This window comes from Microchirus variegatus (assembly GCF_963457635.1).
Source record: "Microchirus variegatus genome assembly, chromosome: 21".
In the NCBI taxonomy this organism is placed as follows: Eukaryota; Metazoa; Chordata; class Actinopteri; order Pleuronectiformes; family Soleidae; genus Microchirus; species Microchirus variegatus.
The window spans coordinates 14,194,835-14,212,180 of record NC_139822.1 but is presented as its reverse complement, the minus strand read 5'-3'; the positions used below and the strand labels follow the sequence as shown (position 1 = coordinate 14,212,180).

Genomic DNA, 17,346 nt, shown 5'->3' with positions numbered 1-17,346 from the left:
AAAGGAGGTGGTCCCCAGCTCCCTTTACCAGGAAAAAAACAACAACATAATAATAAAATATTCAAAGGATAGAGCGGGACATAAAGCCGGTGATGATTTGAGGTTGAACAAGCGAGGTATTGTTACAAACAAGAAGGAAACGGATCATACTGAAAAAAAATACAAAAAATACAAAATACAAAAGTCGTGAAGAGTAAATGTCTGTAATAAAATCTCATGGATGGTCTCTTTCTCTCTGTGCTGCTGCTGCTGCTGCAGGGAAGAGCTTCACTCTGACCATCACCGTCTTCACTGGACCACCACAAGTGGCCACTTACCACAGAGCCATCAAAGTCACCGTGGATGGACCCCGGGAACCACGCAGTGAGTGGCCCACACATGCGCACTCTTGCACACACACACACACAAAGCACTTTTCCCCCCTGGCTCGTGAACATGTCAAAAAAGCTTCTCTTTACTGCCACTCTTTATTTGCTGTATATATGAGTCATATTTACATGTTATATAATGAATATATACTATATAAAATATAGGTCACACGTTAGATTAGGGAACACATTCACCATTATTGGTGCTTACTAACATGCATAATAGCCCTTTATTAGTAAATATTAACTAGGTATTATTATTATTCTAAGAGGTTGAATAAGGTGTTAATACGTGCTTAATGATTACTAATAAAGGGCTAGTATGCGACTTATATATGTTAGTAAGCGCCTAGTTGATGGTGAATATGTGTTCCCTAATCTAAAGTGTTACCAATATAAAATTCATGTGCAAAAATGCAGTGTGTGTGTGTTTTAGTGTGAGTGATATGTGTTCATAAATGTGTGTGTGTGTGCGTGTGTGTGTGTGTGTGTGTGTGTGTGTGTGCGCTGGTTCACACAGATTTATTTTGAGGTTGAGTCTTGGTTTTGGGGTTAAGATTAGAATTAAGACTATAGGTGAAGGCTTGGCGTAGTGGTTATGGTAAACCAGATTGAATGCAGCACAGCCGTATTGTCCTCCAGATTAGCAGTGCATGTGTGTGTGTGTGTGTGTGTGTGTGTGTGTGTGTGTGTGTGTGTGTGTGTGTGTGTGTGTGTGTGTGTGTGTGTGTGTGTGTGTGTGTAGCACGGGGCACAGGGACGGGGTCTATTCAGAGGAAACCGTAAAGCATATTCAGGCAAAACCCAAGACCACTAAGAGGAGCTGGGTGAGTCTCCAAGCCGCAGGTGGCTCAGCTCAGCTCCCCTCCTCCCTCCTCCCTCCTCCCCCTCATCACTCTCCCACTCCTCACCCCCGTCTTCCCTCCCGGTTGCTGGTCAGAGGGGTCGTACCTGCCTGTGACCACATAAGTGGGCCCCCGTTGATTTAACACAGGGCAGAGTCTGGCCACCGTTGGGCCCCTGGCAGGGAGGCCCACAGCTAATGCTGTTAGCGCCACCGTCCACAGCCACAGCTAGGTTCTCATGTGGTTTAAATGCTGCTGCTGCTGCTGCTGGTGATGGTTGTGGGAGAGACGGTGGGGAGCAGTGTCGTTTTACTCAGATCAGAAAGATGCTGAAGGGCGAGGTTTTAAAAAATAAATAAATTCATGACATATTGAGGGAGGGTGTTTATCATGGGTTTGTAGCAGGATTGTAGTGGCCTGCTGGCCAAATTTTGTTTTTAATTTTTTTATATACAAAAAAAAAATCTAATAAAAAAGTGTTTATGCTGCTCCTTTTTTTTTTTTATAGAAATGATCCTTTAAAGTATTATTACAAATAAATTAGATTTTCTAAATCAACTGCAGCCTGACACGGCCAGACATCAAAAAACTCAAAACACTGCTCCATGTATCTGCACCATGAGCCAATGATATTGCAACTGGTCATTTATGTGCTTTATAATCAGATTGTTTGTACTTTAAAATATGGCTAAGCAATGTAAGGTAATGGAGGATTATTGTTTATGTAATATTTTATCATAAGGAACATGGGATTCCAGTGCTTTGTGCATCTTGATATGACACAAAAAGGTGTTACGTTATGGTCTGTGGCTCAAGTTTCAGTTAAGGCACCTCAGTGTAGGGATTTTCTCAGTTTGGTATAACTGGGGTGGGATTTTAGGAACCAGGAGGATTAAGCCTAGTCACAACAGCAGGGAAAGAGAGCGAGTGTTAAGTAAGTATAACACATGAGGAGGGAGACGACAGGCACAAAGAAAGGGGACATGAAGAATCACCCAAGTATTTGCAGAGGTATAAAAGAGAACAGTGACATGCGAAGAAGGGAGGGACAAGATAATAATAAACACTATTTGATTGTGTGTGTGTGTGTGTGTGTGTGTGTGTGTGTGTGTGTGTGTGTGTGTGTGTGTGTGTGTGTGTGTGTGTGTGTGTGTGTGGATGGTTTCAATTTGAGTGCAGTGTCTTTAAATATATGGGTTTTTTTTGTTTTTTTTTAAAGCACACGCAGGCTCGTGTTTGTCGGCGAGTGTCTCAGCTTGAAATAACTGTGTACATTAAGATTGTCTGCCGTCACTCTGTCAACGCGTTACAGCTTCGGCTGAAGGCGTCAGAGTGGCCCCGTGTGCTACTTTTACACTGGCGCTGGGTGCTATAAAGTGACACCGTTTAATATAGGGCAGGAAAGAATTTAGAGGCTCCCATTAAAGTCTATGACACAGCGAGCGAGAGGGAATTCATAGAATGGCAGAAAGTAAAATTGTGCAAAGGCTGAATTGTAGTCTGAATGCAATCCAAAGCAGAAAAAGAAAAGGTTGAAATATGGATGCAGGAAATGCAAAAAAAAAAGCTGATTAATTCAATCTTGAAACACAGGACACTTCTATTTTTCATGATACTTTGAAGAGCCTCTCTGATCTGAGGCAGTGGCGTTTTTTTTCCTTGCAGTTTTAGATTTATGACAGGGTTAAAAAAAAAAAAAAAGAAGTCACTCGTGAGATGAAATAAAGGAGCCCTCACATTTTAACAAGACGCACATTCTGAGAGTATCATATCAGTCGTGTCACGGCACCGACGCGGCGCAGGAACACACACGGCCATTCAGGACGTTATTAGGACCATAAAAAAGTTCAGATTCTTCTCCTCGCCACACGGCACCACATTACATCGCCTTTTTCAGAGCCAAAAAGCAGAGGCGCGTCGTTGCCAGCGTGTAAAAGTTACAGCCTTTTTTCATTATAAAACTCATTCTCGGAGACAGTTATATATTCCAACTCGGCTCTGATCCCCACTCTCTATTTCCCCCCCCTGACGGTGCCACACAACACAGTGTTGCCCGTGCGAGCTAAGCTTTAGCATTCTTCGAGTGCAGACGGCCCCAAAGCCAGCTTATACTGGTGTTCACCTGTCCGCGAGGCTGGCAGGGCCTGCACAGAGCTTTACAGGCTGTTTGTGCATTTGCATGGCTGCCTGCCGAGGAGCTGGCACCCAGGGGAGGAGGAGGAGGAGGAGGAGGAGGAGGTAGAGGAGGAGGAGAAGGGGGTGTTATTAATGTTTACTGATCCAGTCAGGAGAACCTGATGGACAGGACTGCAGTGGCAGCCTGCCTTCGGCGATGTAACAAAGAGCGCCGTGTTTTTTTTTGTTTTTTTTTTGTGGAAACACCTGAGCCATCAAACACAAGACACACAGAACGAGCAGTCATAATGTGCACAAATGTATGTTTACATGCCCACACACACACACACACACACACGCACAAACACTCACATAGATGGACACATGTAGACAGCATTCTGCTACCAAACAGAAAGTACAGGCTGCATTTTCAGCCGAGTATTTCTGTCTCCCTTGCTGCCGATTTCCTCATCACACATCCGGCATTCGTCACATTAACCCCCCACCCCCCACCTTCTTCTTCTTCTTCTTCTTTTTTTTTAACTTCTATATTATCTAACTTCTGTCAAGGTCTCACAGGGAAGGAAAAAAACAGCTGTTGCAACCGTTGACCAAAACTCTCCTTCCACCAGAAGCTTTTTTAAAAATAGTCATCACCATTTCCAAATAAAACAAGAAAGAGCATTCTGAGTAAGAAATGTCAAAAGAAAAAAAAAGAGAGAGAGCAGATGACTTATGTGTCAGGACCCTCCCTTTTTGTTGCCGTATCAGATGCCTCTGCAACATCTCGCGCACCCTTGATGCAACGCTGCAGGGTTATTCTCAATTAATCCCACATCTTTATTTTTGGTGCCCGTCTCACTCTCTCACTTATATCTCTCTATATATATAGATATAGATATATATCTATATATATATGTGACATCACCCGCTGCTTATTTACCCACAGGGCAGGGGCTGTTTGTATCACTAGAAATGAGTCGACAGGAAGGAAACGTCAACTCGGATTACAAAAATTACAAATTCAATTATTAATTTACGGCCATGTGGCACATATATGTCACAGTATTTGATGTGTGTGTATCACCAAAACCTTGCTTGTGGATAAAAAAAACAAGCAACATGCAGCAACAACAACAACAAAAAACTTGTGCAAGTACGTAGAGTCAAAGCTGTTATCTGTATCTGAAAATCGACACTCAATAAATCATGTGTTCAAGTCTGAGTTTGAGAGACAGCGAAGTTACATTTTCAGGAAGGAAAGACGTCCAACTGTCAACAATTTACTCTTTTTGGTATTCTGTTTTTTTTTTGCCCCTCCAAGCGTTTTTTTAATTACCCATTGATCTGTGAGAGTGGGGAAATTGGCTTTTAGAAATGGAAACAGGAGACAGTCGTCTCTTTTTACCTCGCCGAGGTTTAAGTTTGTCTTCGCATGAACACGGCATACGTTGTTCTTCAGCGTGCATCTGCATACATGCAGATAAAGCACGCGCACACACACACACACACACACACACTGACCCGACTCATCCACCCAAATCACACAAGTGCTGTCGTGTTTTGTTGCCTGTGTTTGCTCGGCTGGGTGTGTTCGCACAGCTCCAGGAGGAGAATGGCAGGCGAGGGTGGGTGGGGTGGCGATGAGTCGCTGCAGTGGGGGTGGAGGGAGGCAGGGTGGGGGGGGGGGGGGGGGGGGGGTTAGGTGCTTGAAGTTTGGCGGGTTGATTCTATTTGCATTTGGCACACAGACTGTACAAAGTATGCAAACAGGCCAACAATGGCATTTGCTGTGTTATTTTACCTGCGATATTGCAGTCTCTCTCTAAAGTAAACAGAAAAAAGATATCGTGCACGTTGTTGTGTGTATATTTGCGTGTGAGGGCAGCTCAGCCCCGTGCACCTGCCAGGTGCATCCATCTCTTAAAGATGACCCCCCGTGGGCCCCGCCCATGCTCCACAAATCACATGAAAGGCTCGCCCTCGGTGCGAATTGCTCTCTCAAAGGCAACTTTGATGTTTGAAAATGGAGATGGGTGTCTTTGAAAGAAAGGCCTACAGGTGTATCAGTGCCAGGGGAGGGGAAAGAACTGTGGCATGTCTGACACTGGGTGCTTTCCTGACTGTTAATGGCTCACCGTGGCTCCTAGAAATATAACCTGAAGACATAGTGGCTTATGCACACAAATCACACACAAATGGTGGCGAGCCTCAACAATCTAACTCATGACCACTTAATTTACGATTTGGTCGAGAAGATATTTATCCTCATTACCATTCGCAGACAGATGGGAACAGATAAAGGGATTTTTTTTTTGTTTAAATGGCTTTTTTGGTGTCTGCCTTTGACTGGAGGCCTTCGTCTGTCTCACTCGGGTCACTCCAGACACAAGTCATACTTTGGCGATATGAAGTAGAGCAAATATTGGCCGACTGATAAATCCACCGGAATGTTGCGGGTGGCACATTGATTTGGAATTTGGATTGAACCGAGAGAGGAACTTGTGTCGGGGGACAAAACGTTCAACGCATGATGATAAGTCTTGTAGGTCAGATATGAATGATTGTGGTTGTGTTGCTCTCTGACCACTGTTGCCATCTTTACCACATCTGGAAAGCTTTGAAGAAGACTATCTTCATAGGCCACACATGCACAAAGACTCCTATACTTGCACATATGCCTTTTCTGTGTAAACCAAGCTAATTAATGTAAACACCTTGGCCTAATCAGTCTATTACTGGCCCTTTTTCCCCCCCTTCTCCTCTCATCGCCGCTGATTCTGCAGCATCAATGCTGTTCAAGCTTCTGCTGCTAAAAGAAGAACATTGTCTAACATTTTTTGGAACAGTGTGATGTCAACTCCTCAGGCCACTTAATAACTGCCGGAGACAGATGTACAATAGCTTTGGGGGTGAAATGCCCCCTTCATTTTCCACAGACAAAAAGTCCCCCTCCTCTATATTTCCCGACGCCACAGTCGGAATCACCAAATTACAACTTTACAAAAGGCCCAAGATAGCACTTTTTTTTTTTATTTCACGCTGATGATGCAAGAGGAAAACATTTTCACAGAGTCAACCGAGACGATCGCTGAATATTCAGGTCTCTCCGCCTACTCCACACACACACACACACACGCTCCCATCTAAACTCACCAGCCAAGCGTCTTTCCTGTTTACTTACCTATGAAGGGAAGTAAAATGCCCACTCTGTGTGAGCTCACTCTTCCTTATTTACACTGACCCATACAGGAGGGAGCCATTACGACATTTCAGCCATAATTCAATAAAAGTTCTGATCTGCATTTAGAAAAATAAATGGCCCATGAGTGGAGGAATATTTTATCCCCTACTGCATTATGACAATAAACCATTTTCTGTGTCGGGGCAATGGGGACGAGGGTGGAGTGGAGTGGAGGCGGGGGTGCGGTGCGGTTTGTGGGAATAAGCAGCACCTGCTGGTTACTGGAAAAGACGCCGTTGTACCACCACCCTGCGGTCTGGATATTTATTTCTTCAGGACTTAATGGTTAGGAACAGTGAGCAAATAATAGGTGTAGCAAGATCTGTCTTTTGATTTCAGGAGCGGAGAAGGTTGTAATCCTCTGAGCAAACACGCAGGGGAAGCCTGGACTCGTCAACACAGACGAGCAAATCTCAGAAAATAAAAGAACAGAACGCGAAATCCAGAACGCGAAAGTACTGAAAGGTTAAAAAAAAAAGCAAGACTAAAGAGAGTGGAACATTCACACAATTCACACACTCACCTGGAATATAATTTGTCATTCTGTGGAACAGTGTGAGCGAGTGTGCGTTGCACGTTAATGTGTGTGAGCTCGTATGCAAAGAGGTGTGAATACAAAGTCGTTTGACACATCTGCTGGCGTCGCATTGATCTACGCGACAGCAGCAGCAGCTCGCCTTCCTTTCCCACAGTCTTGCGACGGGGGCCCCCCACCTTTTCGCAGCAGCATCTCTCGCTGCTTAGAACAAACCGACTGCAGCGCCACAACAACTCCATTCACCTTTAGAGCTAAAACAACACACTCGGAGCAGCTTATTGCTTTAATATGATCGGGCCACCGCAGCCAGATAGACCTTCTGTGCTCGACAAGGCCAAAGCAGCAGCAATGGGAAGTCTGCAGGCAAGCAGCCAAAAAGATCTGACAACAACACACTCGTATCAACCCCCCCCCGCATGCCTCAACTCCCGAGTTACACAGTTACACACACAATCTATAGAATGATGGGACAAAAGAGAGATGATTGCTCCCGACGTGCTACGGGCCGCGTGGTATTGTTCGAGTATCCGGGTGCATTTGGCCTTATTTTGGCACCCCGTCACTCTCCATGCCTGCCTCAACCTGCCAGGCTGCAGTGTGGCACTGCCTCTGTTCCACACACACACACACACACACACACGCAAAGAGCTTTATCCCGTTATCAGTGAAGCAAAGCTGCGCTCTTTGCTCAAACAGCCTCGTGTAGCAACTTCCGCTGTGAGCAGCTTGTTTTCAGGGGGATTTTCACACTGTTGACGTCCCCAGAGAGACGCTTCAGCATCAGCCTCGGGGACCAGATGATCCCGCAGCTGTTGCCACAGAGGGTGAAGCTGCAGATAAAACATTTAGCCAAAACTTTCACTCGCATTCATACACACACATCGATGACACAAACACTTCACCCACACCTAGTTGCGTGTGCAAAGAAAGAAACAATCCATAATGATGCGGTTATAAAATGTGTTTTTTTTTAACTGAAAAGGGTTATGTAAATCAGCATTAAGTCTGCGTGGCCCCAGACGAGACAGCCACAATCACCAGCCAAGGGTAAAACCCACATCCTACAGGGTCAGCCTCAAAACAAGAACTTTGATTTGTGCCACAGCAAATACCCAACTGTGTGATTGGTGCCACTGCGTCAAATAATACACTGTTGCAGAGACGCTTTTTAAGCGATGCAATGATGCTACTTATAGAATGAAAGGGGAAGTATAAAGAGCGGCGTGCAGAGAAGAAGGGCGGTAATAAGAGTATCCAGAGGGGGGGGGGGGGTTGGGGGTCTGCTCAAGAGGAGGAAGAGGAAGACAGGTGTACAAGATTTTACTAAGCAGATGTTGAAACGTCCCCCCAGTGTCTGTTGAGGGTGAACGGAAGTTTGCTCGCAGGCAACTAGGCCTCGCTGCTCAACTGTTGCTCCACATTCAGTACTAGTGCAAGCAGTACTAGATGCAGTGTAAAAAAAAAATAAAAAGCACAGTAAAAAACTGCCAACTGCCACTTTTTAAACCTCATATTAGAATCAGAAAAGCTTCTTACGCTGCCCAGACATTTTTTTTTTGTATGTAATCCTACACCTTACTTACATAGACTTTACAATCCACACATAGTTTTCAATGTCATTCTGTGGAACTGTGCACTCCACACGAATCAATTCTGGTCTGTTATCAGGGGCCTATCAAGTCCATTTATACGTCAAATACAAATATTTACACTTCAAATATATTCAGAGCAGACTTGAGCCGCAGCCAAAGCACGTATTGCCCTTTGCCATCCAGATAGAGTTTCACTTTGCCCCTGAAAAAGCACCCAGCCCTTCACTAAAAAAGAGCTTGTGTCTAATGTGTCTCCCCTTTGGACGGGAACATGTGTTTCTTTCTTTCACTGGAGACACAGATACACTGACAGAGAGAGAGAGAGAGAGAGCAGAAGTAGGGGATGAAGGAAGGAAACGGGTCAAATTGGGTGATCGTTGAGCTGTGGACGTCTGCGTTTAAAGGCCAGGCTGTCACCTCACTGAACAAACACCAGCTCTGTGTCGGAGCTGATACGGCCTTTTGTGGGATGGAAGCCTGGGTGAGGCTCGGTTGAGTTTTACCGTTCATGTGGTTTGGTCTCGGAGCGTCGGTGTACAATCTCATGACGAGAAAAGAAGAAGAAGAAGAAAAAACAAAAAACACCCTTAAGTCACTTAAAGTTAAACCTAAATCCATGCAAGTCAAAGCATCGAGGGGGCGGGGGAGGAACAAAGCGATAACTCTCACGTTATTCTGCAGCAACGATGTAATACAACCAGGAAACACACTTACACACTCACTCACAAAACAAAGCGGGGGCAGAGAGCGGCACACCCATTTCTTCAAAACACAGCCTTTCACTACGTCGTTAATACCAGACATTTTATATCAAGCGTTTTATTTGTTCTTCATAGACTTCCATAATGCTTTCAGATGATGCGACCGCTACTCAGAGGAGGAGGCTAGTAAATCTACAACCTTTAGCATCCATTTCGACTCGGGGTGTGTGTGTATGTGTGTGTGTGTATTGAGCGCTGCTGTTTAGGCCTCATGTGTGCGTTGGCCCCCATCTCCCAGCTCTATCTTGTGGTTATGATATCATAGAGAGAAAAACAAGGGCATTCTCTCCTAAGTGCACCCTGACACATTAAATATTCATCCGACCACAGAAACCCCTCTGAAAAGGGGGTTGTTGGTGTGGAGCGCTCGCACCCCTCTGGCCCTTAACCCTGTAGAGTAGATAGAAGTCAAATGTTGGTCGGAGGAGACGCGATGTGGCTACGCTAGGGGTCAACCGGCCAAAGACAGCGTATTAACGTGACGTGTGACTGTGCCGTTGTCTCGGTGCGTTGGTCCAACTGTAAGAAATTCGATTCAGTGAGATTTCAAAGCCGAGTTCTAGTCAAACTAAGAATAATTCAAGTTCTTTCAACATGAAGTGAAGAAAAGTTTAAACCCCTAACTGTGAGGTTAATGATTTTTGTTCGACTTGAGCGCAAGACCAAAAAGGACATTTTATTTCCACTGAAGGGGGAAAAGAAAAAAAATGATTAAATAGTTCCACTTTCATTCAGAATTGCCATGACAAGTCTTTTAATTGATCCATTATGGGCTGCTGCATGTACAGTAGAAGGAGCTGGAGTTTTGTTCCTATGTGAGCCACAAAGTTTCAAAAGGAAAAAGGTTTAATGAAAGGGGGGGAGTAGCTACAGCTAAAAAATCAAAACATCCCTGCGTCCATTAGCTATACTTCTTATCCTTTGAGGATAAAATCAAAACAGAGCGGTTTATTAAGCGTGCAGGAGACGACGGCAGAGTGGGGGGAAAAACGGCAGCGAATGGGGGAAAAGAAAGGTCCTGTAGCTTCTCAGTTGATTGGTGTTAACCAGCAACTGTGGAGCCCAGGGTTAATGAGCTCCAGGCTTTGTTCTAATGAGGGCCAAACATCACCATCTCACTGCAAAGTCCACTTAAACCCCCTACTGGACGCTATGAACAGCGTGTCGCCAAACACGGCGTCTTTGCCAGTTGGATTTGGGCCACGGGATTCACAGCTAGGCTCAAGTGTGCGCGCGTGTGTGTGTGTGTGTGTGTGTTGCTGAATGATCACTTTCATCCGTAAAGAGTCAGCCAATTCCATCCCTGACCACCATTGGCTTGCAGAAAAATTGACCAATTATCATTTATTTTCCTCCCCGGCCTGTCTGAGTTTTTTTTTTTTCTCCCCCAACCAGAGAGCAGTGGGATGTATCGTTTCCCTGACCCTCAGCCGTTTGAGGTGGTGTAAATCTCTTAATAACTACACAAGGACAAATATAGGGGCTATATTTGGAGGGTTGCTTCCCCCTAACTGCCCCCCTTGCTCTCGACCGTGCACCAGACAGTAGCTGCAGTATCTATGTGGGTGATGGAGCCTGGACGTGGCGCTGCATGTGTTTCTTTGAGTCTTAGAGAGTAAGAGAGAGAAAATCATTGGCCTTCATTGCGTCCACCACAGTTTAGAGAGAAAGACCGCATGAATGCGAGATAGATATAACAGCATGTGTGTGTGTGTGTGTGTGTCCAACCAGAATATGTTCCAGAGTAACGGCACGGAGCGGACTTTTCTGGCTGTTCCAAAGTCATAGAGCTTGAGTCTCGGCCCCAGACAGATTAGTCATGTACGAGTCACTCTCTCTTTCTCACACTTAATGGTTTGATCAGGGGTGTGAATAAAACAGGAGTTTGATGTCAAAGCCTGTGATCAGACATTGTGTCTGCTGCACCGTGTGTTGGAGGGGCAGGTGGGGAGGGGGTGTCAAAGCTGGATATTTCTATATAGTTCGTAAAGACAGGATGGAGGGGAGGTGGTGGCGGCGTCGGCGGTGGTGGTGGTGGGCACAACCAAATGGACAGAGCGGTAAACGAGAGGAAACTTTACCCATGGGTCAGCCTCTGAGGGAAGATATATTGCCCATGGGTCAGTGGAGAGATAGGACGGGCAAAATCCATATCGGTCGGTCTGCCTTGCCCCCTTTATATAGTGATAAAATATTCAAATCCAGCCATTACTTCACATTAGGCCACTCTGTCGAGATGCCAGGGAGAAAACCACAGAATGTATACATGCCGGGTTCACACACACACACACACACACAGTTTTGGTGCATTGATAGTTACATTAAAATCTCTTCCTCCCATTAGAGGCAGAGCCCTCATCCGGACTCGCGTCTTGACATTTAAAGATGTGTTCACATGTGAATCATGCGGAATATGCGTATTGTGTATACGTGTAAGTGCACATGTGATCATGTGTACATCAAAAGGCAGGAGCAGCGTTGTTTTTATCTTCTTCTTTCTATTGGGCTGAACATCAAAGCACTACGTTTGTTGGTTTGTTTTCAAGTCAGAATAAAAGATGCAGCAGATATAAGTTAATTATCACCTCACACACACACACACACGCAGCCTTTGTCTTTCTATCTCTTGTGTTTAAGAGTGATGACTTTATGGTTTGGTAGCCTCGTCTGGGTGTTTCCCTCTGACTAAGTGCTGCGTCTGTCAGACTTCAATTGGCGAGCGCGTCTTTGTGTGCAAGATAGCGATCGGCGAACTTCAACATCAGTTCACAGAACTCGCGGCGACTATTCATAGTTCATTATTTCTCGGACTCGGCTCGGGGGGTTCGGAGAAAAACAACATTCCTCAAGCAATGATTTTCAGCCACTTACATTATCGTTATCTGCGGGTGACGCAGCAGCAGGTGCAGCTTGGGTAACACTTAGTGTCTCGCCAATGTATTTCAAGGTCTGCTAACAGTCGCATAATATTTTTGTGTTTGGAGAGCTGAAAACATGGTGACGGCCTCTGTCTCTGTCACGTGTGAATTGCAGCGGAGCATAATTACACTTAAGATAACCGAGACTAGGGAGACTGGGAGTCTTTTTGTTTTCGCTTTCTGGAAATACAATTTTGTGCCATATTTCCCTGTTAGCTGTCCTTGATTTTTTTTTTTTTTTTTTCTCCCCCCGTCTCACCTCGTGTTGCTTTTTCAGGGCACAGAGTCAAGATAGAAGACCCCGGGAAGATGCAGTTCTCAGACAGGCTGTCAGAGATCGAGCGCTACCAGCGGACTATGCGTATAGGCCCAGTGAACAACAATCCCCGCCCCATCCAAACACACCTCGGCACCACACAAGGTGAGCAACACCGATCCACACAAATCACCACAACACTGTTGATTACCCAGAGATAAACACCACTTTTGATATAGCATTTAATATGACCAGTGGGACAATTGTATTACACGTCAACACAGTACACACCATTCACACAGAATCAAACTAAGCCAAGTGCACATCATGTGCAATTCCTCCGCGGTGTTTTTCTACCTTCTGATCGTTATATATACGTGTTGGCTCATCTACGGGGAAGTGCATGTCAGCTCTGTCCCTGGATGCCCTGCGTCGGTGGTGTCCAGGCCCCACAGTGTGCAGGGGTTGAGTCTGTGGCCAGGTGGCGCGGCGGGCGCTGCCAACCGAGCTTGGCCCTGCTGGCTGCTGAAAGCTTGGCCCTCCGCACACACACACACACACACACACCGCACACTACGGCCTCAGGAATGTAACAGCCGCCCGCTACCTTGGCAGTCACGTCACTCTCAGACCGAGCGAATGTGCGGGGGCATGGAGGAGGAGGCTGGGACTCAGACGGAGGTGGTGCGATGGAGGGGAGGGGGCAAACATATGTGCGTGGTGTGTGTGTGTGTGTGTGTGTGTGTGTGTGTGTGTGTGTGTGTGTGTGTGTGTGTGTGTGTGTGTGTGTGTGTGTGTGTGTGTGTGTGTGTGTGTGTGGACAGCTGCGTGGGTGATGTGTTGGACCGAGGATGAGTGTGTTTTCACGCTCCATCATATGTCACTGATTCTGCAACAGGATGCCATGTCAGGAAGCGTGCAGACTAAACACACACACACACACACACACACACACACACACACACACACACAGAGACAGTTTCTTTTCTCTGTCGCCTACTCTCTAGTTCTCATGCTAAACTAATGAATCTCATTACCTTTGTATCAGCACGTTGCTGTGTACAGGAGGGCTTGTTTGGGAGCACTGGCCCGTGTGCGTGGGTGGAAACGCCGCACTCTATCAGTGTGTATCGCAGCCACTTACCAGTGTTTGGCCTTGTGCTTCGCTTAGCCAGCACTGAGTCACCAGTATGGCCCCCCTATCTAACAGCTGACTGTGGAGAACACAGGGTCTTTTACCCCCACACACACACACACACACACCGTGTCCTTACTTACTGTCGGGTGTTGATTTTGTTTCCCTTTGCACGGCCCTGTGCTGAGCAGAAAACATGTCGAGCGTTTTTTTTTTAGGAACACCGGCGCACTGAAAACAAACAGTGCCGAGCTTCAACACAATACAGCCACTGTGATGATAATTTTCTGATGATTTAGAGTTTGGCGTGAGCTTTGTGCGCTGTCTGCCAATAAAAAAAAAGCCCCCTGCAGCAAGGCATTTACAGGGAGCTTTAGGTTTCTTACTTGGATACAGGAGTGTGTGTGTGTGTGGGGGGGGGGGGGGGGGGGCGGGGGGTGGAGGAAGCGCTCCAGTCGACGGAGAGAGAGGTGTACAGACTTGGTCCAGACAGTAGACGGTGAGCGGCTCTTTGCTCTCCTCTTGTCTGCCTCGCACAGGATTAGGGCAGGAATTAGAGCGTCATAGGCTTGTCAGGCTTCAAAGTGTAGCAATGTTGCGACACACACACACACACACACACACACACACACACAACACGTACGGGACATACACCGTGCAGAGCAGACACAACACATTAACATCAGTTTGAACTGTCAAGGACTGTAAAGACCTTGAGCTTCACGTTACAGCTGCCAGTGACTGGAGGCCACCTATAAGACGTGTGTGTGTGTGTGTGCGAGCGAGACAAGAGGAGGGGAAGGGCTGTAAAAAAAAAAAAAAAAGAACCACACACCTTAATGTGTGGTATTACCATCATGACGGCATACCGCAGGGCAAGAGTGGTAAAATAATTAAATAACAGAGCAGAGAGAGGGCCTTTCCTCCCTCCCTCCCACCTCGACGATGTGCTGGATTGAGCGGCAGACTGGATGGAGATCACACACAGAGAGCTCCTGTATGTGTAGGGAATCGTGCGCGGACAACGGTACTACAGTATTACAATCAAAGCTCCCGACCAAAAATAGACTCGCAATAAATCCCATTCAGAGACACAGCGACGTGTTTACATATCAACAGCACACACGTCTGTGTTGTAGGAAGCCCCGCCAGACACTGTTGTATTTTGCTAGATACTTTAAATCCCGGGGGGGGGCCTGGCTGTTTTGAGAATTTGCCGGGGTGATAGATAGATAGATCGGCCCATCAACACGTTATAATTAAATAGGATTCCCATCTCGCTGTTACAAAAGATGTTTTCCATTATCCAGGGGCTGGAACCTTGCATTATCCCCCCCCCCTCCCCACCCCTCCAACTAAATAAGAAAATACAGTGTCATCTCCGCCTAAAGCCTCCTTGCTACATGTTGTTGTCTGAGCTATGAAATACTGTCTCAGTTTGGTTGTCAACAGACATCTGCTTGATGTTACCCTGGATTCTTAAATCACACACACACACACGATTGCAACATCAGCACAGTGAAAAATACTAAACACACACGCACTTGCACACAGTTCCGTGCTAGTGTTGCAAGTTCTGCGTTAGCGCTCCAGACAGACAGGGTAATTAAGAGCTCATTACAGTGCATGCAGTGACAAGATTCTTGCGCGCTGGCAGACGCTTGCATTGGCTGCTTGTTTTTGTTCTTCATTGGCCACAGGTAAGCCTGCTAGACATGTGGAATGATTCTCCAGGAGGGAGGAGGGAGCGTATGTGTGTGTGTGTGTGTGTGTGTGTCTGTCTGCGTGTGTGTGTGTGGTTGAAAAGACGTACTTCAACGAGTGCCGTCAAGCAAATCTGACACTCAAACAATCAAGTACTAAATTGTTATTCTGGTTTTCCAAAACCTCAAGTGAGGTACCTGTGTATACTCTATGTGTCTGTGGGTGGCAGGTTTTTGCTTTTCTTTTGCTTTTTTTTTTTTTACTGCGATACAGTTTGTCCTCTGACACCTCACTGTGGCTGCGTTTATGATCTATACACATTTCTGAAGTCTGTAGCACACAACAGGTCCTAGTTTTACATCTGGACGAAGCTCAACAAGCCCCGGGCACAGCCTCTAAAAGGCAGCCGACTCTAAAGCTTGCTCCTAATGTGCGTTTAACGCTGACGTAAGAGTATAAGAGAGGGGGACAAACAATTTAAAAAGTGCAACAAAGTGTTTTGAGGTGTTATTTGCTCCGACACCTGTGAGTTCCTCTCTAAAGATGAGTATCAGATAACGTTCTGCCATCAAGTCAAGCGTTCTGTGATTTAAAGGTGCATTATGTAATAAATCTCAAGCAACTGGCCATAAAATCCTCCTAATATGTCACAGAGACTCAGGAATAATGTTCATATAACAAACTGAACTCACCAACAACAACAGTACAGACAAAATATTATTTTGCAGACTGCAAATCATGTTTATGTTTTTAAATCATGTTTTGGCATGTGGCGCCACCTACTAATCATTGCAGTCAGTAGAGTCTCAGCTGCCGCGCAACCAAGGGTTGCCAGTTACGTCAGAAAACGAAACCTAAAAAACCTCGGTATTTTGAATTTGAATGTAGTAACCGTTTTTGGCCACATTCTTACATATGGCACCTTTAATGATGGCACAACATATTACACTTTCCTTTTTTTTTTTTTAAATGTACCCAGCCTTTATTTAGAAAATTCTATTTAAAAAAAAGAAGAAAAAAGGAGCAAACTTTTTCCAGTAATGACAAATTTTCGGTTCCTTCCTCCCCTGCACAACTGGCACACATGCGCCACAGCTGTGGCCCTTCTTGTTCAGTATGTTCAGGTTGTGGGATCTGGACCGGACTCGAGAAAAAAAAAAAAAAGTCCCCCGTTTGATGGAGGACCAAGGGCCCGATGCGGCCCCCGTGGCCCCCTCCACAGCGACCACACTGTTTACTCCACATAAACAAGCCGGGGCCCGGGGCCCCCCCAGGTTCGAGGCGGGCGCTCTGCTACTGCGGCTGACACTAATTCACACATCCAGAATGACATGATCAGCCAATTAGAAGCGAGCGCGAGACGGGAAATTAGCACCGTCAGGTCGCTGTGGTATGGACGTTTTAGTATAGCCGTCACACTGGTTGAGTTTCATGATGAATTCTGCCAAAACCGAAGCAGGAAGCTGTCCCTCTGTGGCCAATACAACCAAAACGAGCCGGAATCTGGAGCAGTCCTGTAGACACACTGTTTTACTTCTACACTCCGCTATTTACATAATATGTCAATGGCTGCCGCAGAGTTTATTTGTTATGGTGCCTGAAAGCTTCACTTGTGGTTACTCGTTTTTTGTGACACAGCGATGAATAATTCAAACTGAAAATGTTTCTGTTCTCCAACAAGAAAGAGAATCTTTTGAAGCCGACTTCTTCATGGAAAAAAAGAGAGAGAGAAAAAAGAGAAGTGAGAGCGAGTTGTTTTTTACCAGACTCGAATGTTTGTGTAAGTTATAATTTCACATCAGAGTCGGGGGCTGAGTTTTACATTTCAGCAATTACAGAAACTACATGTGTGCCATGAACAGTCTCTATT

General features: G+C 45.8%; 1 protein-coding gene across 1 annotated transcript in view; it reads left to right on the top strand.

The window, feature by feature from the left end:
• Nucleotides 1–17,346, top strand: part of runx3 (RUNX family transcription factor 3) — a gene marked incomplete at its 5' end in the record, with an annotated part of 50,520 nt that overhangs the window by 22,800 nt on the left and 10,374 nt on the right. Inside the window, 2 exons of the mRNA XM_083907547.1 lie at nucleotides 259–363; nucleotides 12,659–12,802. Coding sequence (XP_083763673.1) covers nucleotides 259–363; nucleotides 12,659–12,802 — 249 coding nt within the window. The remainder of the gene's footprint in view (nucleotides 1–258; nucleotides 364–12,658; nucleotides 12,803–17,346) is intronic.